The sequence below is a fragment of the Archocentrus centrarchus genome, chromosome 7, assembly GCF_007364275.1.
Source record: "Archocentrus centrarchus isolate MPI-CPG fArcCen1 chromosome 7, fArcCen1, whole genome shotgun sequence".
Taxonomy (NCBI): domain Eukaryota; kingdom Metazoa; phylum Chordata; class Actinopteri; order Cichliformes; family Cichlidae; genus Archocentrus; species Archocentrus centrarchus.
The window spans coordinates 17,364,145-17,390,278 of NC_044352.1; the positions used below are offsets into that span (position 1 = coordinate 17,364,145).

General features: G+C 40.0%; 1 protein-coding gene across 2 annotated transcripts in view; it reads left to right on the top strand.

The window, feature by feature from the left end:
• Positions 1 to 26,134, top strand: part of LOC115782634 (cyclin-dependent kinase 17-like) — a 40,677-nt gene that overhangs the window by 5,664 nt on the left and 8,879 nt on the right. The window contains exons 4-13 of one of the 2 annotated variants that reach the window (XM_030732928.1): positions 1,863 to 2,023; positions 4,705 to 4,869; positions 15,522 to 15,655; positions 19,077 to 19,202; positions 23,546 to 23,602; positions 23,704 to 23,818; positions 24,017 to 24,111; positions 24,219 to 24,281; positions 24,365 to 24,488; positions 25,927 to 26,047. In XM_030732928.1, coding sequence (XP_030588788.1) covers positions 1,894 to 2,023; positions 4,705 to 4,869; positions 15,522 to 15,655; positions 19,077 to 19,202; positions 23,546 to 23,602; positions 23,704 to 23,818; positions 24,017 to 24,111; positions 24,219 to 24,281; positions 24,365 to 24,488; positions 25,927 to 26,047 — 1,130 coding nt within the window. In that variant the 5' untranslated portion in view covers positions 1,863 to 1,893. The remainder of the gene's footprint in view (positions 1 to 1,862; positions 2,024 to 4,704; positions 4,870 to 15,521; positions 15,656 to 19,076; positions 19,203 to 23,545; positions 23,603 to 23,703; positions 23,819 to 24,016; positions 24,112 to 24,218; positions 24,282 to 24,364; positions 24,489 to 25,926; positions 26,048 to 26,134) is intronic. The other variant, XM_030732929.1, reaches the window with a different exon arrangement.

Sequence of the window (26,134 nt, forward strand, 5' to 3'; positions counted from 1 at the left end):
GTGCTTATTATTAGAGGCACTAACCTTATTTTATCATCCTATAAATAAAATTGGAAATCCTGGTTTACTATATACAGAGGTATCCTGAAGGGTTTCTCTGTATGAGCCACTGGATGCTGAGATTCCAGTTACTGTCCATGCTAATTCAGCTCAGATAAGCTGAAGACTGGGAAATTGGTTATCGTTGTGCGTCTATGTGTGTTTGCATGCTTGCTTGGAGACCAGCCGTTTCTGTCTGTGTTAATGATAACATTGGCATTTATTTATCTGGGTAATAGGCAGAAAATTATATCTCAAGTGTTTCCCCCCCTAACATGACTCATTTATTCCTGAAAATTTATGGATAGTCACAGCAAGGTAACACAAGGAGAACCCAATCTTCTTGTCCAAGCAGACACCATCTCTAATGAAGTCTGGGAAAGCATGCAAATGAGGATTTGTGTGTGTGTGTGTGTGTGTGGGGGGGGGGGGGGGGTTACTGATAATCCACGTAGTGCATAATATAAAATAAATGAGTTACTTTTGTTCTTTTTGTTCCCTTCTTCAGATTTTATTTATCTCAGAGAAAAACAACTAGCTGAGGTGCAAAACAACATCTAGCTAATCCCATGTAAACTGGCAGAGGCAATGTTGTGAGCAATGGATACTCTCCTAAGGACATCTTCTGGTGAAAAAAGGCCACTTGTCCCCAATGTGAATGTTTGAATTCCCTCTGAGCACTGGTTGTCTCTAATAAGCCTGAAAGACACAGAGCCTGAAAGGATGAATGGCTTTTGTAGAGGCCTCCAAAGTTTGACACAAAGAGAAAGGCAGTGGGTGCAATGTGTATTTGTGTGAGTGTCGCTGTGTATGTGTGTGTGTGCTTCTGCGTGCCAGCTCACAAACCCTTATGGGTTTGATAGAAGGAGCAGGAAGTGGAAGGGAGACAGAAATACTCTGCCATAGCCGTGCCTACCTTCAGGCCACTAAGGGAGAGAGTGGAAGCTGAACAAAGTGACTTCCACACACAGAAATGCACGCATGCAACGGCACATTTACTGTACATATACTCATGAACCAGACAATAAATGTCTACTGAGAGGCACTCTAAACAGTATATAACTTTGAAATCTTACTGAGGCAAGCACAAATGCATAACAGGCAGCGTGGGTTCGCCACTGAATATGTGGAGCACTTTGCTAGAAAAACTCTCTGCCTTTGTCCACATTTATTTTAAGGATGGGATACTTCTGTCCTGCAGATGCACAGACACTGTGCGGTATCTGAAACCAACTTTCCATCAGAGCTGTTTGGTTTTTGTGACATGGACACTAGTTTAAAATGGATTATTGGAGAATTCGATGTAGATGTGTCGATGTGTCATATGATTCTACTTTAGACTGTAGCTCGTATACCATGAGTTCTTTGCACACAGTTGATGGAACACCCAGTGAAATGCATGTCAATCAGAACTCATCTGGGAAAGCTGGTCTAGTCAGAAACCTCTGGGAAGCTGCATAGTCAGCAATTCAGTTTTATTTTTTGCACTTTTTTTGTTTGTATTTTTCTTTCCCTCTCTTTTTCTGCGCCTCTGTGGGTTTGCCGCTGTCTCGTTCTTTGTCTTTGATTCTGCAATGATTGCTCCTGGGATACATAACAATGAGAACACAGGCTGAATGAGCAAACAGAATCAGTGGGAGCCCAAAGAACTGTAGAAAATGTGCATACGCTGCACCGCAGTAGTTGAACTGTACAGTGATAGAACGACAGTACAGCATGGATGTGGTGGTTATCGGCGGTGATAATAACAGCTCTGTACATGATGCAGGTGGTGCTTTTGATTATATAATTATAATGAAGGTGGTGCGTTTCTTTCCCTTTAGGCCTGAGGGCCCCAGTGGTGTGATTGAGAAGATGGACAGGATGAAGATAATCAAGCGGAGGCTGTCCATGTCTCTACGCAGCGCTCGGCCGGTTGATGACTCTCTGTCTGAACTTGCAGAACAGATGGCCTTGGATGAGCCATCCACAGCCAGGGACAATGGTGAGAGATCTGAACAAGTGCCCTCACACATGAACGCAAACACCTTAGCAGACATCACCATTCAGAAGCTGGCAATTCACAAAACCAACTTAAATTTTTTGTTATTCAAATACAGTGTGTGTGATACTCAGTTACACTACACTGTGTGTGTCATATCTCTATAGTGGAATTACAGTAACATGGTTCACTGGAGAAAAAAACTGAGAATAGCTCTGGAAAATGTAGCAAGGCAGCTTGTATTGTATTTATGATAAAGAGGAGATGTGTTACCTCATAACCCTCATGGGAGTTGCACAATGATTAGTATGATCCCAACATCTGTTAGTATGCTGAATTCCTTTCCACACAGAAGCAGTTACTAAAGGACAGTTGCTCTTGTTTAGCAACAGTTCAAGACCCTACAGTCTCATTTAGAGCTTCTTCAGTACAAGAAGAGCAGGCAATAACTAAATGATTGTGTAGGTGGAAAGGGTTACAGTAAAAGTGGTTTCTGATCCTTGTAAGTGATACATGAAGGTCATGTAAAATTATGGCAGCAGATTTTTCAGTTCTACTCACTTTTATGTCATTCATTTACACTGATGTTCTCCCAGAGATAATAGATTTGTTAATCTAAATATCTCATAAATTGTATGTGTCTGTGTTTTTTAAATGTGTGTGTCACCTTTTTTTTTTTATATCCACTATTCTGATAAAGTCATACAAACATGCAAATGCAAAACATTCACGGTAGCTTTGTCTACCTTTTTAGCCCACTGGAGCCGTTCATTTTAACCATCATCATCTTTACCACAATCTTCATCACAGTTCACGTAACCAGTCAATTATAAAGACTGAATGGTAATGTAAGCTGGAAATGTGTGAGAATTCCCAGAGCTGGGAGAATTCAGACACACTGTTTGTTTGTTTTCTCATGTGTTCACATAAGAAAAAGAGAATGTCTTTGCTCCATGAAGAAAGTCTGAAAAGCACTGTCATCCTCAGACACTCTGGGTGCCATCTGCTGGGTATCGTACATGACTGCAGGTCCCACTTTGGAAAAATCAGAAATCTCACATCCAGACACTATCTTTGTATGTGTTTGTCATAGAGAGGAGGATGTCTCAGCTTTGGAAGATGGTTTTGTGTCAGTAAAAAAAAAAAAAACCAAAAAAGTCTCAGTGTTCAAATATAGCTGTGTTCTGTTGGCTGCTTGGCAGTTTGGATTCAAGGAGCGATGATGCTTGCTGTTGCTGTTACTACAGCTCCCAGGCTGCAACATCTATAGCTCTGCCTCATTCATTTTACTCACTGCCATCTTTCTCCATTTTCTTCTATTTTTGCAACCCTTTCTTTTCTCTTTGATAGCTCAAGCTATTTCAGTTAATTTCCAAAGAGTCCAGGCAGCAAGTGAGAGCAGGAGTGGAATGGAGGAAGTGATGTAAAGCATGAGGAGAGACATTAAACTTTAACTACCCGCTCTACATTACCATCTCCTGTCCTTTTCCCTTGCTGTATCCTCCCCTTCTCCCCCCCAGGCACACACACACACACACACACACACACACACACACACACACACACACACACACACACACACACACACACACACACACACACACACCTCTCTGTATAAGTCAAACTGTACAAATGAATGGTAGAAAATAATTCTAACATTTTTCTTGCTAATTAGAAGCAATGTCAAGGCTGCTGTTGACCGCAGATCCTTTCTGTCATTGTATTTCTGGACCAGTTAGCTTGTTTTACTTGAGTAAAACGGAGTAAAAAGAGAATCAGGTGGTGAATTTACCTCCAGTGCTTGGTGATCTGAGTGAAATTTAAAGAGCAATTTTGAGGAAATAGGGGATTATTTGAAAGATAGGAGATGTGATGTGTGGGTTTCCACCCACATTCAACTAACAAGATTCATTAATTTCACATTACTTTGTGAGAAAGAAAGCTGACAGTGCACGCACGCTGCATGTAAATGTCCTCAGCTAAGGTGCTTTGCTTTGGAAAACTCAAGGAGCGAGTTTTTGACCTCTAGGCATTCGTTTTCACTACAGACAATGGAAAACCTTTTGCACCCTTTACATCAGTGATTTCATTACTCCCATACCGCTGTGGCCTGTTTCCTCCAGTGTGTCTGCTACTTTTATGTGTGCATATCTGCATTTGTTTTTACCTCTATTTCATAGTGAGTTTTCATCAGTCTATGACTCAACAGATTTTCCACTGTGCATGTCTTATGCCTCATGCATTTTCTGTTTTCATTTCTATTACTATGCTACAGCAGTTCCTCACATATTTACAGCATGATTACAGCAGCTGTCTGCATTCTCACCCTTTTATCTATTACTACTACACATTGTACTGTTCCTACATGTTCTGCTACCTTTCCGTGTCTGTGTGTGACCTTGTGTCATCTTTTTTCCTCTTTCTCTTTTTCTCCCATTCCCTTCTACAATTCCTGTCATCTTTTACTCTTTATTTCACTGTTTGGTTCCTCTCGTCTGTTTCTCAACCTTTTGTCCCCTTTTCTTTTATTCTATTTTTTTTTTCTGGTTGGAACCCCTTTCTCTTTCTTTTGTGTCAACCTGCTCCCCTTTTGAGCTTTCTGTTCTCTTTTACATCCACTACGGGACTTTTCTGCCTTTGTTTTCTCTTTCTCCTTGGCTGTCTGTCTACATTGTGAACCTCAGAGCCCATGGTGGCGTGCACTGTGCATCCTCCCGCCTCCCATAGCGCTCCCTCCTTCCTGCGTCAATATGCTGGTCATCTGGGCCGCACCGCCCTGCGCAGAGAGCCAGGTGGGGGGCTAGAACGAGACAGAGCCTTCCTGAGCCTGCACAGGACTGGATCTCTGGGTATATGCACACACACATATGGGCACATGGACACAATAGTAATCACACAAAGAATATATATAAAGGTAGTGATATTCATTAATATTCATATATTTTATGCTACTATGTATGCCACTACAGGCCATTTAATTGAATTGTTCAAATATATACATTACTGTGTAGAAGTCTTGAGCGCCCCTTATTTCTTTATATGTTGATTCCAAGGAGACAAATGTTCTTATAATTTTTTAAAGTGGTCTTGGGCAATAGTTCTCCAGACTTTCTGAAGGTCTTTCAAAGTTTTTCAGTGGACATTGGCTGCTTTTTCACTCATTTTCAGTCCGGTCCTTGTACCTGACCGCTTTCAAAGGAATGCCGTTAAGCTACTTAACACTGACCTATGAATTTTCAAGAAAAAAAAATGCACCTTACTGATGAATGAGTCAAAGAAGGTCATGCTAATGCTATTCAGAATTGTACAAACTCTGTTTTTACCAAATATACTGTATTTTGCATGTATAAGTATATTTTATACGTATGTTTGCGCATTTCAATAAATCGCTGCACGTGTTCTCATTTTCCTTGCAAAATAAAAAGAAATGAGAAGTGGCTCAGGACTTTAGTACTGTATAAAGTAGTTACTATATACAGTACCAGTCAACAGTTTGGACACACTCACCCATTCATATGAATGAAACTTTTGACTGGTACTATAAATGAGCTTTTTTTCATTTGGCAACATCATAATTGCATGTAAAGTGATACACCTGCATAAGAAAGATCAGACAACAATGGTGAACATTACTGCATTGACAACATCAGTTTCCTCAGTGTTTTCAGTATCATGCAGTCACGTGTTCTCTGTGTGTTGTTCCATTTTCTGCATGTGAGTATTGTGAGCCTGTGCTTTATGTATGAGTTGCATATTTGTGTCAACAGTTTAGTGAACAGAACTTTGTAAAAGAGAAATAAGAAATAATGAAGGTCACCTTGTTCATGCTTAAATGTTTATTGCTTTAAGAATTTAGGAAAAAAAAACAGAAAATAAATAAAACACAAATGACCCGAAGAGCAACCCTGGCAGGCAGCCACCTTAGATGGCACCAGAAGTATATGCACCTTTGTACCCCTGCATTATTAAAAACATCTTAAGATTCAGTTGTGCATTCGGATTTATAAAATTGCTTATCGGCTTTTAGGAGTTGTGTAAAGCTCAGATAATGTTGAGGTCATATTTAGAATATTTATAAATATAGATACTCCACTAGAATTATGAAACTTCTCCTGCAGCTGTATATTATATTTAAAATACCAGTCAAAAGTGTGTCCAAACTTTTGACTGGTACTGTATTTTTGACCTGCACGACCAGAGTATTACTGCCACCTTTGGATGGAAAAGTCACACACTGAATTTATGTTTACTGAAACAACTTTTCTGTCCTGCCAAAATTTACTATGAGGGTGGAAGGATAAAACTCTAATGACCTTAATCTTACATTTACAAACACGCACATACAGCACATGCTCACAACACTCACATGCAATTACTTTTTCCGTCTGTCTGCATTATGTAATGTGGTCTGTGGCTATATAGATCCCAGTAATCTCATTTCCCACTGTGGCAGAACGGCTTATATCAGGAGCAGTAGGGCAGATCGCGCTGAGGAAAGGAAACTCTTGGATGGATGGAAAGAAAGGCTGAAGATGATGTTGTCGGAGATGGGATTTAGAATGAGATAGAGCTTAGAAAATGGTGATTTATGAGAGAATGAGAGGTAGAAATGAAAAGAGCGTCAGGAGGAGTGGTAGGAGGGTTTTTCGCAAAGGCTCCTTCAGGAGCCATATTAGACTTGTGCTGTGAATCCCCTGCGAGATGCAGATAGACCACAATGAGGCTCATTGCATTCGCTGAGCTTTAGTTGAAGGAAACTATACTTACAACAGTAGCTTACAATTTATTGTAATCCTGTGAGCTGGGAATATGATAATCAGACTATGCTTGGATAAAACTGAAAAGATCCTAATGAAGAAATAGATACTGCAGCATAGGGAAGGTTTCTGTTTGATCATTTTATGTGCTTTTGCTTGGTGCCACATCAAAATAATACACTTTTGAGACTTACCGTTTTAAACATATTGCCCTGCAATAATGTTGTTTTTCCATTTGATAATATAAGCTTTCTTTCAAAACTGGTGTTCTGCTTGTGTTGTTTTTTGATTACTTGCACCAGAAATGAAGCAGTGCCAATATACCCATATAGAAGTAGTAAGATTCAGTAATGCTAGTAAGTATGAGGTGTGGTATGGTTTGAACTGTTTGAATGCAAAACAAAATAACAGTGAGTGTGTTTGGATATATATATATATATTAACATCACTAGAGCACTCTGACACAGATAAATAGACACTATTTGAAGTAATTTGTGCAGGAAAAAAACATGTGGAAAATAGATATTGTTATTAAGATAATAGTGTTTTTTTTTTTTCAGAAATAAAACAAACATTTCATTTCCTTTTTTTTCAGATTTCATTATTAGATAATTGTAAGACATTGGAGGATATTTTACATATAAAGATAACGCTAAGCCCTGCCACAGACTGGTGACCTGTCCAGGGTGTACCCTGCCTCTTGCCCTATGGCAGGTGGGATATGTATCAGCCCCCCTGTGACCCTGAATTGGATAAGCAGAAAAGGATGGATGGATGGATGGATGGAAGATAAAGCTATCAGTGTTTTCTGGTAGAAAAACTATGCGGTGGTTTGTCTACCATTTTACCTTAAGCTCACATATTGTTGATCTGGCAGTGACTTCATTGTGTGAAATCCATGTCTGCCACTGAGTGTAGATAAGCTCCTAAAAGGACATAGGCTTGACTCAGTCTAGAAAGAAGGCTACTCTATTATTTAAGTCTTGATAAGGTATAGTTTAAAATGTTAAGAGGTACTCTGTGTGTGCCTGAGCATGTGTGTGTGTGTGTGCTCGCGTGCATCTGTGTGAGTGTTTCCCACTAGTTGGTCTCGCTGACTCACTGTGCCACTCAGCAGTCAGAGCACGTTGCACTCTTTAATAGAGCGACATGATGATGCAATCTCTCGTTCCTGCTGCGCTAAAGAGATTATCCACCCTTTCACTTTTGCTCCCTGTGCTTTTCGAACTTACCTTGTATATACTTTCCGTTTAATTTAATATACTTTTAATTTGTGTAAATGAGCTGTGGGGTTATATGTGTTTGGCCAGGAGTCTGAGTCCAACAGCTGTTACAGGTTTCTGATATCTGTTGCTATCTGGGCCAACACCCACCCACACCACACTGTACTTACAGTCAGGAAAGATGAGCAATGCACTTTTAGTGTTGCTTCATGCACTGCCTCATCTCTCTCTCTCTCGCTCTCTCTCTCTCTCTCTTTTGCTCTAATTGTAGTTACACAGTTGGGGATTAGCTGGTCCTCCCGTCTGTTTTACTGCAAAAGGACTGAGCTACAAGCTGCCTGCTTTTCTCAAAACCTGCCTCGGGCTGCTATTTTTCAATACTGTCAAAGAAGTCTCCTCTTGTTCCTTTTCCCCCCTTGTATCTGTCTCTTTCCCTCTGCAAACATCAAAATACTACATTTAACCTCCAAATAGCATCAGAATGTTGCAAAAGATAAAAGCTGGTACCCTGTTAAGATCACCCTTATCTCCGCCCGTACCACGAGAGACCTTGTTGTCTGTGCCAGGGATTTAATGTAATGCATTAACACTGTATTAATCGCTGTAGCCTTCTCCCTCACTGCCTACACTCTTGGCCATCCATTTGCTCACTCACGGATTGGTTTTTAGCAAGAACAATGGAGTGGACTCCTTTTATGTAGTCGGTCTTATAAGCTTTTTATGTGTGTTAGGGTGGCTTGCTTTTTGAGAAGCTTATGGCTGAGGCAAATAAGATGTTGCTAATAAATGCATGTATTTTTTTCAGACCCGCATATATAGGTTGGGGGTAGGACGTGGGGTTGAGATGTAGCTGAGCAGCATAAACAGAGCTGGTAGCTTACAGTAGGCTCTCTGGTCTCAGTAATTGAATAATGAGATTCCTTAGATGAAGATAAAAGGTTTAGAGGTAATTACTGCAGTCTGAATTCTCCCACCCTGCAGCCTTGAGAATGTGTTTCTCTATGCATGCTTGTTCCTGAGGGATGATACATGCAGTCTGATTTTTACTGTTATATTTGTCTGGAGGCACACTGTGATATTTATGGCTTAAAAAGAGGTGAAAACAATGTGGAAGCTCAGATGTAGTCAAGAAAATGTGACATTAAAAATGTTTAAAACAAGGTGGAAAGATAATGTGACAGTAACTGAGACCTTGAGGGAAGAAAAAAGCTGTGTGGAGGTGGCTGCAGAGCAAAACAGAAATCTTCCATGTATACAGGCTGCACTTGTGAATCTAATAAGACAAGGAAACAGTGATGGCTGGAGGGTTTGGAGCTTTTGTTCTTGATGTTTTGAACAGTTCATCACAGAACATCAATACATGTCTGTTAATTCACTTTAAATGACCATTACTCTCTACTTAAATCTAACCACGGATATGGTAATGTCCTTAAATAAGCCACTGAATAGAATAACCTATCCAGATTAAAAAATGTTTTGAGGATGTGTTAGGACTACAGAATCTCAAAGATCCCAACATATTTACAGTGTCTAAACCAATTACAAAGTTTGTTTAAGTCTTATTAAGTGCATCATTATTGACATGTAGGGTGTGTGAGCCTCTCCACATGAGCGTGTTTGGTTAGTTAAGACTTAGGGGAGAGGTGTGGTTTTACTTTGTAGCAGCTGAAAACATCTTTTTGAAGTGTTAATCCTTGAGAATACGATGGCATTTAACACTTTATCTTGTTGACATTTTGAATGCTCTTGCCATTCAACACCGTTGTGTTCTCTAAACACTTTTCTAATGTTAGTTTTCATGGATGCAAGCAAGGTTTGAAAATTTGTTAGGAACTAGAAGGATTAAGTCCTACCAGTACTCTAGCAGTAATTTGGATCAAAAACTGCAAATACAAACATTGTTATTCATAAGTGTCCAGTCAAACATAAACTGTCAACAGATCTCATTCTGTGCTATGAATCCCACCTCCCATACTCAGTATTGTTCTGCCATTTCTTGCTAACACTTGAAAGGCACCTACATCAGGTTATAAGAAGCACCAAAGTTTCTTCAGCTAGATGTGCATTTAGTGTAAATGATATAATTGCTAGTTCTATGCACAACGTTACAGGACAAATTGAATCTTGTATTGATTTAGTGCTGAATAGTATTGGTCCATTCAAGGGTTTTCCCCAAAAACGGTCCAGAAATTGACCATAAAGCCATGCTACTTGTGTCTACTGCCTTATACACAAGGTGTTGCTACAGTAGGTAGCTCCAAAAGGGAGCAGCTAAAAGTAGAGATTAATTGACCATAAAACCATCCCTGATTTAAATTTGTTTTTGTCAAGCAGTTTATGTTGCCTCTCGTGCATCAAGTATATATTTCATACCAGTCTCTGGAAATCTAATTGTGACCACTAGCACTGTGTGCTCTGTGATTTCCCCACAAACCTAAAATATGTGCAAATACCAGAAATCAACCTATCTTTCAAACTGACCCATTCCAAGCAATAATCTTCCTTTATGTGGAAGATTATTGCTTGGAATGGGAGCGTTGTCTCTGGTAGTTTTGAGCAGTTTTCAGTTGAAACGGTCTCAGTTTCCAATCCCAAGTAAGGTCTAATTAGGAGCATGCTGCTGTTCAACATTTACAAGGTTGTGCAACATGAATTTTTCCCTTGTGTGAGAGGCCACTGGTACTATATCTCAAGGCAACTTTTGTAAGAGGATATTCAGCAGTAATGAGGTGAACTATGATGTGTCCCGGCGTGCCAGTGTGTGCCAGCACACAGCGCATTGAAGATGTGGTGTTTCGGTCACAACAACACATTCCTGCGACTTCAACAAAATGAAAATCAGGTGTAAGGAGGAGATCCAGTGTGTGCCGCAGAGGCACAAGTGCAGAGAAAACAGGATTTTCAGGGATTAATCTAAAAACAGCCCCTACGCTGAAAGTGTTCATGAGATGCATCAGATGATGACCTTGAAGAGGAAATTGGCCAAATTTAAATTAGGTATGATTTTTTTTTTTCTACAGGCCACAGCCTGTTTGCTCTCCAGGTGTGCCTAATAGTCCTTAGTCAGTAGGCAACATTTTGTGAGTTCTATTTGCAAAATTAACTCTGTGTTCTGTGGCATGTGTAGGAAAGAATGTGTGCTTGGCATGACCATAAATAATGTCCTATGCTTCATGTCCATGTAGAGTGACATGAAGCACAGGACAGAGCAGAGAGAATGGAGAAGAAACTGGCTAGAATGCCAGAGGCATCACTCTGAAGCCTCAGGATTTCATTTTTCTGCACTAGAGAGTGATAAGCACACGGAGGGAGGGTGGGGGAGCACAAGAAAGAGGTGGCGAATAAGATGGAGTGTAAGAAAGCGGCCGATCAGGCAGAAAATGTCATCGGCTCATGAATAGAAAAAGAGGATGACTGTACTGATATTCAACACCATCAGTGATAGCGAGAACAAGGGAGAGAGAGGGAGAGATAAAGACAGATGGAGGGAGAGAGATAGAGATTTCTATCTCATGAGAGGGAGGGGAGTAATAGCAAGGTGAAGGGAGGGAGCAGGAGGACTAACAACACTGAAACGACTGATAGGGGCGCCAGAGGCAAGGAGGGACTAAACGGGAGAGGGGAGTGGAAAGAAGGAGAGCAGCACAACAGCCTGAATAGAGTGGTGTGTTGAATAACAGTGGAAGAACAAGGAGGACAAAGAGGAGAGATCTGCCAGAGCCGCGGAAAAACATCAGCAAAAAGAAGAAACTAGAATGCAAATGAAGAAGTCACAAAGGACAGAGGCAAAGAAAAGGTCTGGCAGTCTTTTTCTTGCTGGGAGCTGCAAGTTAAGTGCGTTGTGAGTCTTTGCACATGCTTGTGTACTCGTGTCCGGATGAAGACAGATGATGACAGAACACCTGTTATACTGAGATGGCAGATTGTAACAGTTTTTAGCTTGCACATGTTGGACTGTCTCTGCAGCATTTTGCATACCTGCACGGTGTTTGACCTTCCTTAGTCAGCAAGCAGAGTGTGACTGCAGAGAGAAGAAGAGCGAGGGAGGAGAGGGGGAACATCTACAAAAAATACATAGCAAGAGAGAGAGTGTGTTAAAGTGGAGTAGCAGCCAAGGGAGTTGTTGGATTCTGATTAGTGTGCCTATGCAGTCTGCACTATACTCATAATGTCAGACCTGTTCTCTACTGCATGGCGCTCTGCTGGTGGTACAGAGGTAGCCTAAGGATTGGATTTTTCCCAGGAAGCTTGGATCCTAATCAGCTACACCTCCTTAAACCCAGGTGCCACCCATACTGCTCAGTTAAGTACTAAGACTGAACTGAAGTGGAATTTTTTTTTTGTGTGTGAACTTTCAAATGTTAGCGCTTTGAACCCACTGGAGCAATGGATATGGCAGACAACCCGCAAGGATGCTCTGCTCGTGTTCCCAGGGTTGGTGACCTTAAAACGGGGGAAGTTAGAATGGGAGAGGGGGTAAGAATGGCGGAGCGAGACACCCCACTGAGACTGTCACCCTTCCGTATGCTTCGCGTGCTGGACTCATGCCGGCCTCCAGGAAACCGTATTGGTGAGTCTCATCACTGTCATCTTCTTCAGCAAGTTCATCTACATCCTGAGTTCATCCAAATCAGTGTCCAAGAATATACGGATCCGATTTTTGTAATAATATAGAGTTTATATTTAGGTAGAAAGCACATATTTTTGGCATACTTTGGCACATGCTGTATGTCTGTATACTTTTCTTTAACTTTGTAGGGCATTAAATTAAAATATCTTGCTCAAGCTCATCCAATGGTTTTACTTTATACTAAGACATAGATTTATGAAAGTAGATTTCTCTCAGAATCTGCCCATGATACAATTCTGATCATCTTAAAACGTATTACTGTGAAAATATGAATTGCCTGCATGTCTTCTTAAGTTGTAGCGTGTTGGTCCAGAGCAATGTGCTTATCTACAGGGATTCCATGAGCTCCTTAGAGAAGTGAAGAGTCTGACAAGTTCTTCTTTTGAATTTTTTATTCATTTGCTTGTCAGCACAATGACTGCAGTATCTTTATTCATGCTGCTCGGGCCAAATTCAGAAAGCATGCTGTCCTGTGCTTTAAAAGGAGTTTGAGAACTCCTTGCCTGAAAGCAAGAAAGAGAAGTGAAAGGATTCACTTCAAAGCCTAAGCCTATAGTAATATTATTGGGTAATGTGGATGTGGATGGTAGCTATGAATACTACTTGTTCCCCCATTGAACAACCTACTGAATTTAGTGTCTGGCCTTGCTGAGTGAGGACTTATGACAAGAAATCCCAATATTTTTGCTATTCTGTGAAGGGCTTTTCAACTAAATCTTCCCTTGCTTCTTTTAAAATCCTTTCCCCTGGATTTTCCTTTATCTTTGAAGTGTTGCCATGGTGTGCTGCAGATGAATTTTTAGCTAAGGAGTATTCAAAGAGCAGGGTGAGGTAAGGATACTCCTAAAAGTAGCCCACTCACTCTTCTAGACAAACTAGCAGGGAGTCAGCTACCCTAACTAGGCCAGCCTGGCTCCATGTGGGGAGGCAGTGTTAGCTTGTGACATTTGCTGTCTGCTCTTAGTCTTCTCTGGAAATGGAGCAGAAAGAACCTGCAGAAGGCTGAAAAAATGTTGCTTTATGTGACTAGGAGGTATGTGGAGGAGAGAGACCGTGGAGAAGTTAACATCATGGTATGATATTGTTTTGGGTGATGGATTTTGCTCTCCCTGGTCAGGTCATCCTATTTCACCCACCCACATCTGCTCGACTATTTACACAAGCAGACAAGATCGGGACTTCTCAGAAAGTGAGAAAGACACACGATATAAGAGGAGTACTGGATACTCACTCATCATGAGCATGTGGTTGTGTGTGCATCTGTCAGTAGATATCCTGGATCAATTTCTCCTGCCTGTGGTGTCAGTTACCTTCAGTGTAATGTTTCACCGTCACGGTTGTGAGGGTTAATTCCTGATTCCTGATACGACAAAAGACTGCTCCATTTTCTTACCAAGTTATATTCATTCCCTGTATCCTTGTGTGTGTCTTTGAGGCCAAACACTGTATATCAAACTTGGAGACCCACTAGATGCCAACATTTCAACATTATGACTGTTTCTCTTTGTACCTCCACCTCATCACTGTAGAGTAAGTTAAGTTAACAAGCATTTGAACTTTTATAGAACCTGAAAATTAAATGCTAACTCTTGAACTACTGTGTAATTGACTTTGACTATGGAAGGTATAATTTAACAGTTGGTTTTTTGGATTATTGGGAATCTACAGAGTCAGAGGATTATTTTTACTCTATGCCCTCTTATTAATTTCGTATAGCTGGAATAAAGACCAATTTAAACCAATTTTAGAAGTACTGTGTTGTGTGTTTTTATGTATTCCATCTTTTCAAATATGTTTTGGTCCACAGACCAGCCTTTCTCAAATCCTAATTACGTGAAGAATAGCTTACAATAAGCCTCAGATGTTCCACTGCTGACAGAAAGCAAACTTTAATAAATAGCTTTACCTATCTGGCCCTCAGCTGTTAAATCCCACAGCTGAGGTGTTGCAGTCACTCAGGGGACTCATTTTTCTTTCCACTTCATCAGCCCTTCCAACCAGAATCATCCACCCCACTATCTCCTAATGTTTCCTTGGTCTGTCTGTCCTCTGCTGATGGTGGCTGATGTTGTAAGGATAAACAGTAAATGATGGTAAAAAGTGAGCTTTTACAACACCCACTCTACTTCAGTTTCATGAAAAAAAGTTGGCTTTACCAAAACAAACACCAGGCAAATGTGCGCGCGCGCGCGCGCACACACACACACACACACACACACACACACACACACACACACACACACACACACACACACACACACACACACACACACACACACACACCTTTATGTGCCCCAGAATCCATCTGATTAATGAGTCACTGTGCAGCAGACAGGACTGTCTCCTTCAATGATGTGTGAGTTTGTGTGTGTGAGTAAATGTGGGGGGAAGGGGGGGGGGGGCTTTCTCTTTGTCTGGGTCATGTACAGCACACACATTATGTGTGTGTGTGTGGGTGGTGGTGGGGGTATCTCCTATTGCATGAGTTCCTATTGCACACAGGGTAATATTGATCTCGTACTTGCTCATCTTACCAATATCATTTTCTACACTTGTTTTACACCCCTGCGTGGCTGGTGGTATGATCTATCATTTGGTGACTGGGGTCCTACTATGTCTTTCATAGGGTGGATGAGTGAAATTTAAGAAAGACAATGTTTTGTTTTCTGGTGACCCCATAGACAGTAATGAAGTGAAATAGGGTCTCACTACACACAATCTAAAAACCTGCACTGAGGTATCCATGTCAAGGGACACCCCTATAGTCTAGTGGGTAGGGCATGCTGCCCTTGTACAAAAGACATGTCACATCTCCTCTCTCTCCCTGCTTCACTGTTTTCCTTTAAGGCAAAAATCCCTTGAAAAAGTCTTTGCACATTTGTGTTTTATAGGTATTGTCCATGAAAATGTGAAGATGGGTTCAGATGGGGAGAGTGACCAGGCATCCGGGACGTCTTCTGATGAGGTTCAGAGTCCAGTGAGGGTCCGTATGAGGAACAATCACCATCGGCGCATCTCTAATGAGGTATGATGAGCTGGGACACACCCACACAAACACACAAATGCTTTTACCCCAAATGTGCTGCACTCTTTCATCTATCAGAATGATAATGCACCTGCATTCAACAGTATTCATTGAAATTCAATCGCAATGCCAAAGACTGTCCGAAATCATTCACACCTTCACTATTCACTACACGTTATTAAGTAAATTCCATGTAGGAAACCATACCTTGTGACCAGTTGTAGAGCTAAATGATAAATTGGACAGGCCCAAATACCAGTTTTGCCCTGTTGCTGATATGTTGGTATTTTTTTGGTTGATAGATGACAAAAAAAAAAAGAAAAAAAAAAAAGCATAAAACAAAATGCCAGGCTAGAATTGAGGCAAAGAAACTGTAAATTTTTTTCATAATATCCTGTATGTTAGAAAAATAAATCAAAAGAAGAAATTTCCTTTTTTTCTTTCTTTACACAAACATTGTTCCTTTAACTTTTTATTTCATTGCATGTTCTCAGTGGTAGTTGGCTCTAAGTTAGTATACACTATATAGTTAGTAGACAGGAAACACTACATAGTGGATACTATGGTACAATATGTATAACATGAATAATGAACATTTTCAGACACATACCTGGCATGTGTGTGGTACATTTAAAGGCATCTATTATGCACATTTTCAGCTCTATATTTTTAATCTTGGACTCTGCCAGGGCAACTTTGCATGATTTACACTCCAAAATAATCATTATTTGGCTTGGAAGAACCCCTCAGTTCACCCATTGTCTAAAAAGCTATTTTAGATTCCCTCCCACTGCTATTAAGCCAACTCTTTTCTTCTGATTGGCTGCCCCTTGCAATCAGAAGGTTTAAGCAGCAGGTGGGTGGGGCATCCAAGTCCAAATTTACCATATTGTCTCACTGACATACAAATCTAAGAGTGCATTTGGAGCAGTTTGAGCTTTTGGTTCATAGGAAATACTTAACACATTCATGCACGCATACACTGACCTCAATATTTTAAACTTTGCCCATGGTTAATATGAACATCTACCATTGTGCGTGTGTATTTATGACAGAAAAAGGGAAAAACATAACAGACTCCTTTTATTTTCAGTAACTTGTGTGTATATGTGAGTTCACCTGTGCTATCTGACAGATAGTATTGCTGTTTGCTGCTGAGTTTCTGAGTGCCCTCATGTCTCGGTCAGCCTGCGTGTGTCCGTTTGAAGGAGTTGCAGAGTGATGAGCACAGCAGTATTACGGGAAATGCCTCTAGATACAAAGCCTCTCACTGCTGTGAGCACTGGATGGGACTAATTTAGACCATGTTTACCAGAGAGAGAGGGAAAGAGAAGGAGATGGAGGGGCAGTGTGGGAGAGGAAAATGTTGGGGTTAGAGTAATTATGGATTTCGGTGTAATTATTGCAGTGACAAAGAAAAGGGAGATCCGGGGGAATAGGGCTCAGGAGATGATAAGAGAGAAGGTAAAAAGGAGAGCTGCAGGACAAAATGATGGTAGGAGAGAACAAGAAAAACAATGTTTTCTCTGAGCTACCCCCTTCCATTCCCCCCTTCCCCCCATCTGCCTTTCTCCCCTCAGGAATCTGTCTATTCCTCTCTTCCTCTGCTCCTGCTTTCCCCCTCCTCCAACTCTTTTTTGCCCACTCCTCTTCCTAAGTATATGGATGGCACTCTACCACAGTGCCAGCCCCCTCTCTCTCTGTCTTTCTCTCTTTCTCTCTCTCTCTCTCTCTCTCTCTCCCTCCCTCTCCCCCCTCTCTCTCTCTCAGTGTGTGCAGTCATGTATCAGGTCAGAGACATGCATCGTTGAAAGCGCATGTGTGTGAGTGCATGGAAAAACACATTTAAGGAGGACAATGAGGGAGCTACTAGAGCTGTTCTGCATTGTGAGTATGGGGGCACACATGTTTTCTTTTGTATGTAGATCATTTATTTAGTCTCTACCAGTGAATAACAGGGCAGGAGTGGCTGTGACTGTTAACTTTTGTCCATTGTTACCCCTTTGAAAGACAGTATGGACTGAAGTCTTTTCTTTTGATCATGAGGAGTCACTTCCGTTATAAACTGCATAAAATATCAAATATTTTGATTGAAGTAATATACCTGATTAGTTGCTTGTGCCATATATGGCGTTGTAGGGCTTACATGTATTCTTCTCTTTTATGATTCAGATATTCAGTGGAGCTTACAAATGTGTTAACTACAGCTAGTAGGCATTTCAGTGCAAGCATTTGTGGCTCATTCTTACATGTTTCCACATACGCTGCTGCAATGTGCACAACATCGCTTTAGGATTTGTCATTTGTCACCATCCATATGGTGGCTTTTTGCATGTAGTATATGTTGTGATGCTAGCCAGGCACCTCAGATAAAACCATTACAGGTGTAAAATCCCTCTACCTTTCATCTTCAGGCATAGACATACTTTACAACCCTCTTCTTGCACGTTTACATGTAAACATACATTTCACTTCACATTGATGACACATACTCGAGGGCTGTTTTGACTGGGTCAGCTAACTAACCGCTGCCATGGAAACAATGTGTGACTGGCACCTTGCCAGTGATCATGTCACACAAATTTGCATTCCAGCAAAGACTAGAAGGTGAAAGTACTTCCAGTGGTTACAAGCTGTTAATAACACTGACCCAAGTATGCGATCATGCTTAATTCCTAAAATTGCATGTAAAATGTGATCATGTCACGCTGAACACTTCCAGAGGGAGAGTCCACACTTCTCGTATGCAGTCAAAAATAACTTTGATTTCAATCAATTAGCAAAAGAGTAGAAAACAAAAATATCAAGTATATTTGTTTTCATTTTGAAAAAAGGCAGATCAGTTTGTGAACTTGAGAACAGTGTTGTGCCAACCCTGTCATAACGCTAATGCTAATAGTGCATTATTAAAAATACATCTAAAAGTAGCCAGTAACTTGTTGGAATTGATCCTGATCATGCAGTGGCCTTGCAGTGGCATTTTATTCAGCTATAGCGAGTATAGGTGTTATTCACATCGTCATTCATCAGTCATTCACAGCAGCAGATGGCACCTGTTAACCAAAGGTCTGTTGTCATTTGACAAACTCACCACCAGGAGAGACAGATGGTGCAAACTGTGAGTAGACAAGAAACCAGTACTATTTTAAAAGAATGACTTTTGATACCATGTCATGATGATTAATTAAGGCAAAGTCATCAAAGAAATCAAGTGATCAGGAAATGGCATTTGTTTAATACACATATCTATCTAATATCATATCAAACCATGTTTAAAAGGTGTTGAATATTGTATATGTATTGTACATACACAATTGTATATACTCAGGACTTGATGTCTTCATAGTATGCGAGTGATTGCATGTTTCAGTTTCATAAACTGCTTTATGTTTCCCTTTGTGTCTTTCTTCTTCTGTTTCAGGACATAAACAAACGTTTGTCTCTCCCAGCTGATATCAGGCTACCCGAGGGCTACTTGGAGAAGTTTGCCATGAACAGCCCGCCCTTTGACAAACCCATGAGCCGCAGGCTACGGCGCGCATCATTGGTCGGTACTTAATTTATCTGTGTGCACATTTGCATCTGTATATCTGTGCAAAGCAGTTGAAACTAGCTGTACTAGTCTCTGGTGTGTAACTTCATGTCATTTTGTCATTTTATCTGGGTGTGTGCTTGCTCTTTTTCATGCTGCTTTGTTTCGAAACAAAAGTAATATGAGCTTTCAGTGCCATTGTGCATTACGTAAATGGTTGACCAAGGTTATTGTCTGAATTGCACACACAGAGCACCCACACAAAAACAGATTCACTTTAAACACATACTGAGTTATGCTATAGTGCTTACAATGCCTCAGTAGGGGCACGAATGATAAATTCTGAATTATGCATACAGGCGAAGAGCATTATGGGTATGAATTGGGGTCTGGCAGTGTGAGGAGGGGTTGCTCAGAAAAGAAATAAGCAGATATTCATGAATATGCAGCATGTCCTTTTATTGTTGTACCCCTGCTCTGTCACTTGGTTTTTATTTTGGTCACACTTTTTTTCTCCCACATTACTGTATTGTTTCTGCGATCACACTAACTTTCAAGTTTCCCTTTATACATTACTGAGTAACGCGAGAGTGCAGTGCTCTTTGTTTCACTTCTTCTCTCCACCCACACACACTTGCTTAGTTTTTAAAGTGAATTCACTGTGCTTAATCGGTACATCACTTTAAACAAGCTTACTGAAAGCCTGATATTCTTTGGGAAAACATAAAGGGCTCATCCTCATCAACCATTTTTGCTGTGATTATCAAACAGGTCCATTTCCGTGCCTCTGTCTCTCTGCTTGAAGCAATTTAATGACGCAGCTTTTCTGCAGGAGGCTCACAGAGATGAAAGCAAAGAGCCTCTGAGGAGAGGTTTGCAGGAGAAGAGAAGTATATGGTCTAAGGGTGGAGCAGAAGAGGATAGTCATAAACAGTAAATGTGTAGTGTGCATTTTCTTGGATTTTCCCAGCTGTGTGCGGCTGTGTATTTTTGGAGTTCTTGTATGTATGTGATGTAAAAGATCAATCAATAATTCAGCAGCAGTGTCAGTCTCATCTGCTGCAGCTCCTCTCCTGACTGGGATTACACCCCAGGACACCTTGGAGTGAGCTGGAGAGCAAGGAAGAGAGAGGGAAAGGCACAAAAGGAGATGAAAAGAGAATATTAAAAGGGCATGAATGATGAGATGTCATGGTTCAAAAAAGGTCTGGCTAACTGAAAAATGCTAAGCAAATGTAAGCAGAGACAAATGGAAAAATCAGTGCCACTCTGTAGCTGGATTTAGGTTTTATACCAGGGAAACAAGGTTTTGATTGATCTTGGCTACTCTGCTGCGCTTGCAGCCTGTGCATTAGGAAGATGCGTCATGTTTTTTGTTATAGTAGCCAATATTGTTGCTTGATTTAGTGTGATGTATCCATGCAGAAGTGTGTTTTTGATTGTGCAGTAGTCTGCACATGATTTACATGGTGTGTTTGAGGCCTACTTTTACTGTGCTTTGAACTGGTTCTATGGAATGAATTAGTCTGTGACATTACACAAAATTCTTCATTCACTGCAGACCTGCTCCTGAGACTGTTGAATCACACTTAAAACAAGCTAGAGACATTTCAAATAAATGGCTTCACAAAAGATTTAAGCTTAACTAGAGACCATCTTGCAAAAGTATCACACTGGCTGCAATGACCCATGGGTACTCAACAGTCATTAGTGTGTTATTACATGAGTCCTCAGTGCTTGTGGGTTTTACCACACCTATCTCTGCTCTTGGTCTTCATTTTTATTGTAGAGCTGTGATGCTATCAAGACAAAATTTGTCCACAGACAGATATATAAATACCTCCCAAAGTACTAAAAATAATCCTTTGTGGTAGTTCCTATTGCAACAAGCAGTACCCATTATCCTGTTAGTAGTTTCTGAGAAGAGTGATGTAACAGTCTTTAGACTGTCTCTGTGCTTGTCATATGTTACGGTAGCATAGATCATGTTTCTGGTATTCCGTAGAAGAACCTTGAATTTGAAACCACGTATTTTGATCAATGAATTGCTGCCAGCGTAATGCAAGTGAAGTTGGTATCAGTTTTCGCTCATGGCTGTTGCCCATTAGTAATCAATTATTCACAGCAGTCCAGTGAAACTCGGTGTTCCATGGTGCTGAGGAGTGAGATGTCATTTTATCTCAAAGCACCACACTTAATCATATTATGCAGCGCTCACTTTTTTCCCGAACCCATTCAACCCTGCAGTGAAACAACATTAAACGGAAAAACTCAATGCCAATTGTTATGCCCTGCTCTATTAGGTTATGTTTTCGTCATAACAAATTACATTTGATACAACCTTCAGCTAACAAAATCTAAAAAAAGAAAGAAAAAATACATAATTGAGGTTACGTGTTGTCCAGTCCTTCAGTTCCCTCGCTGTTAACATGAAAATGGTGACAGTGCAAGTTGTTTATTGGCCGATTGATTATAGCTCTGAGGAATGGCAACATCATGCTAATGAATGGCCTCGTCTTTCCTCCCACCTCTCATTGCCTGCCACCTCTTTTCTTCTCAGAAGGCTGTCATTTTACCTCTCCTACTAAATCCTATCAATCCGTCCTTCTCTCAAATTTAAGCTTTCTTATAGATGGCTCATAAAAAAGAAAGATAATTACAAATGAAATATAGATGATTTCATGGATTTTGTAGTCAATACACATTATTTGCACACATTTACATCCTACATTTATCACTTGTGCTATGAGTTCATCAACCTCGGACAGAACACTTATATACACATATTGTTTGGTTTTATTCTACTTCAGTTTTGTCACTAAAACTTGGTCTGACCTAGTTCTGCTGAGTAAGCCCACTGGAGCGTTGGGAATGAAATGAACCCATTGCCATCAAAAGCATACGCAGGCGCACAAGCACACAAATATGGAAAGGATTGTAAGGTACCGTGAGAGTGCCGCTGCACACCGGTAGCAGAGAGGTGGTCCTTTTGTCTGTAGGCACTTCTTATCGAGGCAAGAATTATTATTATTATTATATGATTGTTATTATGGGGGTTAGTTCTGGGGAATAATTTCTGTGTGTGTGAGTGGTGTTTAAAGCCCTCTGTATATGTATTACACAGTACATGCCCCTCATATATATGCTCATATATCTACTCAATATTGATGTTTTTCTTTCATCTTTTCTATGAATTTCAAACACTGGAAATTACCAGATACAAAAATAAGCACTGATTAGAATACACAAATAAGAATATGTCTGTTAATGAATAACTTATGCACATTTAAACTTGTGCACACCCACGTGCATACTGGCTTGTCTCAGTGTGTAAGTATGTCATCTTGTATCTGAGTTTATTCGGATGTTGTTTTTGTAGTCATGCCTTTAAAGACATCACATGCTTCATCAGCTAACTTGGCCACTGGAGACCCTCCCCCTCCCTTGCACATGCATACGTACATGCATTGGCCCAGCATTCATACGAGTGTCATGGCGGGCTAAATTAAGAGCGATGAGTGTGTTCATTAAAATGAATGTGAAGGAAAGATGGCTGGAAAAAAAACGTCATAGTATTAGGGAAATTATTGAGGGAAAAGTGCCAAACAAGTGACAGGGATGAGCCTGGACAGACCTGTGGGTATCGCAGCTTGATATGTAGCTGCATCCATCCATAATTCATGACCTCAAAACCCAGGGGCTGCATATATTATACAGCTAAACATGTATATCTAAATTCAGGTTTATTTCAGTATTTCCTCTGCACTGTTTACTTTCCTCTAGAGTTAAAAAAAATCTTCAGAATTAAATGTGTCCTTGCCAAATTTGATTGTCTTTGCTGACGTCTTGTGGCCAAAAAGTATATGTGCATCTGTAAATGGCATCACACCTTACCAGTAATGACAGATAAAGAGAGGAGGTCTTTGAGGAAATGCAGATTTGTAGATAAATGTACATATTTTCATATTAAGCTGCTATTAAATAATGTGCAATAACCTGGGAAACTAAAGCCTTTAATTCATTTTGAAAGGCTTGTAGCTGATAGCTGAGTTATAAACAGTGTTCAGTCACTGTCTTTTTATTTACATTTATGTTATCTTGAATGTTATCATGATGCTATCCTGAAAATCAAACACACTCAAAAATACAAAATTGGCCAACCAGCCCTGTAATTTGCACACATTAAAGGATAAAAAAGGCCTGGTGACTCAGAAACCTGCAGTTCTAGGCCAGATCTCAAAAGTAAGGAGCCTGATAGTTAGCTTAAATATGGTGCAGTGTCCAATCAGGCTGTACAAAAACAAGATGCAAGCTGTCATTGCTAACTTCCTTAACCACCTTCTTTCTGTCATCCACAGTCTGAGATCGGCTTTGGGAAACTTGAAACCTACATCAAACTGGACAAACTAGGAGAGGTGAGGTCAATAAAGAACCATGAGCAAAAGTGACACTATACCCACACAGTAATCATATACTTTATTTTACTCATTCATTTACATGGTTTCCATCTCTTCAGGGGACCTATGCGACAGTATTTAAAGGGCGAAGTAAGTTAACAGATAATTTGGTCGCGCTGAAAGAGATCCGCCTAGAGCACGAGGAGGGCGCGCCCTGCACCGCTATCCGAGAAGGTACTGAAACTATTGTTGAGATTTGGAAGCATACACCTCAAAAGTCAACATGGCACACACGTACATACTGTCAAGAATATTGTCAAGTTTTGACAACGTGTCTTGTAGCTCCATGGGCTGTGACTGAATATGAGCTGTGTTACTTCTCACAGCTCGTCTGTGTTTGACTGACAGTGTCTAACGTGTCTTCTCCTCCAGTGTCTCTACTGAAAGACTTGAAGCACGCCAATATTGTCACTCTCCATGACATTATCCACACTGACAAGTGCCTAACACTCGTGTTTGAGTATTTGGTGAGTGTCACTTTGTTTTTAATGTGTCAGTGTATCACATTAAACTAGAATCTACATATAAACATCTTTCATTCTTTCTTTCTCTCTCTCTCTCTCTCTCGCTCCAGGAAAAAGACCTGAAGCAATATATGGATGACTGTGGGAGCATCATGAGTGTTCACAATGTTAAGGTAATCTAGAGTATTACATGCGGTCAGTGCTGGAAAATGTGTGTGATGTTTGTGTTTTTAACATCCTCTTCTCTCCACTTCAGATTTTCTTATTTCAGCTTTTAAGAGGTCTGGCGTACTGCCACAGAAGGAAGGTGCTCCATAGAGACCTGAAACCCCAAAACTTGCTCATCAATGAAAAAGGGGAGCTCAAACTGGCAGACTTCGGTATGTCACCTTTGTTACTAACCACCAAATCAGTCTTGTATGTTGAAACTTCCTTTATTGCTTAGATTTCTCAGGTGTTCATGAAAGGAGATATCACACTTATTATTACTTAAAATGTTTTTTTTTTTTTGTTTTTGCCTTGGGGCTGCTTTGGCTTAGGTATAGTAGGTCATCTACCAATTGAAGGTCATCTAGCAATCGAAGGTCGGTGGATTAATCCCCGGCTCCTCCAGGCCACGTATCAAAGTGTCCTTGGGCGAGACATTTGGACAAGATGCATGCGTGTATAGATGAAGGCACAGATGAATGTGTGTGTGACTGGGTGAATGATACTTGTCACAGAAAGCACTTTAAATGCTCAAGTTGAGCAGAAAGGTCCATTTGCCATCTTAGCTTGTGGAAGCTAATACCATTTTCAGAAAGTTGTGTTTTTCTTCTGTTCTAAAAACTTTTTTAATTTGTGCAGATTAAAAAATGTTTTTTTTGTTTTTTTTTTTTAAAAAAACACAAAAATGTACTATAAATGGAGTCTGATGGTCCCACTTGTGACTCCTAAATGTCATGCCGCTCAACACAGCATAGTTTGAAGTAATAAAACTACCCAACACTGCCCTCCTTTGGTAAAAGTTGTAACATGATATCACTTTAATTAATGTTACTTCATGTGGAAGCTAGTTTAAGCCATTCTCTGTGGGGGTTTTTTCACCTTCAAGTTATTGTTTAGCCTCTTGATCACAAGCACCATCTACCACAATCAAGCTTCTTAAAAGGCCTTGCAGTCGAGCCATTAAGATTAAAGATGAAAGTTTTGATAATTTTATCTTATGCTAATTGAAACTCGTGGGAAATCAGCGTGGAATTTCTTACTTCCAAAAATCATGACAGCGTAAATAATTTCCTGGTTTTTGTCTTATGGTACCTTATTATACTGCAGTTTATATATATATATATATATATATATATATATATATATATATAGATGGGCCTTTAAAATACATGAATATAATGAATGCATACATTAAGAAAGAAAAAAAAAATATATATATATATATGTATATATATATATATATATATATATATATATATATATATATATATATATATATATATATATATATATATATATATATATATATATATACATATATATATATATATTTTTTATTTTTTTTTTCTTTCTTAATGTATGCATTCATTATATTCATGTATTTTAAAGGCCCATCTATGTGCATAGCAATAAAAGCTTTGTTCCTAATACAAATAAACAATAAATGTGTAAGATTAAAAAAATGTACCAAGAATTGATCCACTCTCATAAAACATTGGCATGTCAGCACAAGGTTAGGAGACTTTTTTTAAATTTCGTTTTGAACTACTGTAGTTTGTAAAGGTTAAATGCTTTACAGAATTTGAATGACACATTTTCTTTTTAAATCAGGTTTGGCTCGAGCTAAGTCTGTCCCTACGAAGACCTACTCAAATGAAGTTGTGACATTATGGTACCGACCACCAGATGTGCTGCTGGGCTCCACTGAGTACTCTACACCCATTGACATGTGGTGAGCGAACACATATCGACAAGTAATATGCACAGTAATCAGCAGTGCTGACTCCTTTTCTTTTTTTTTTGGAGCTGTCACTCTTGA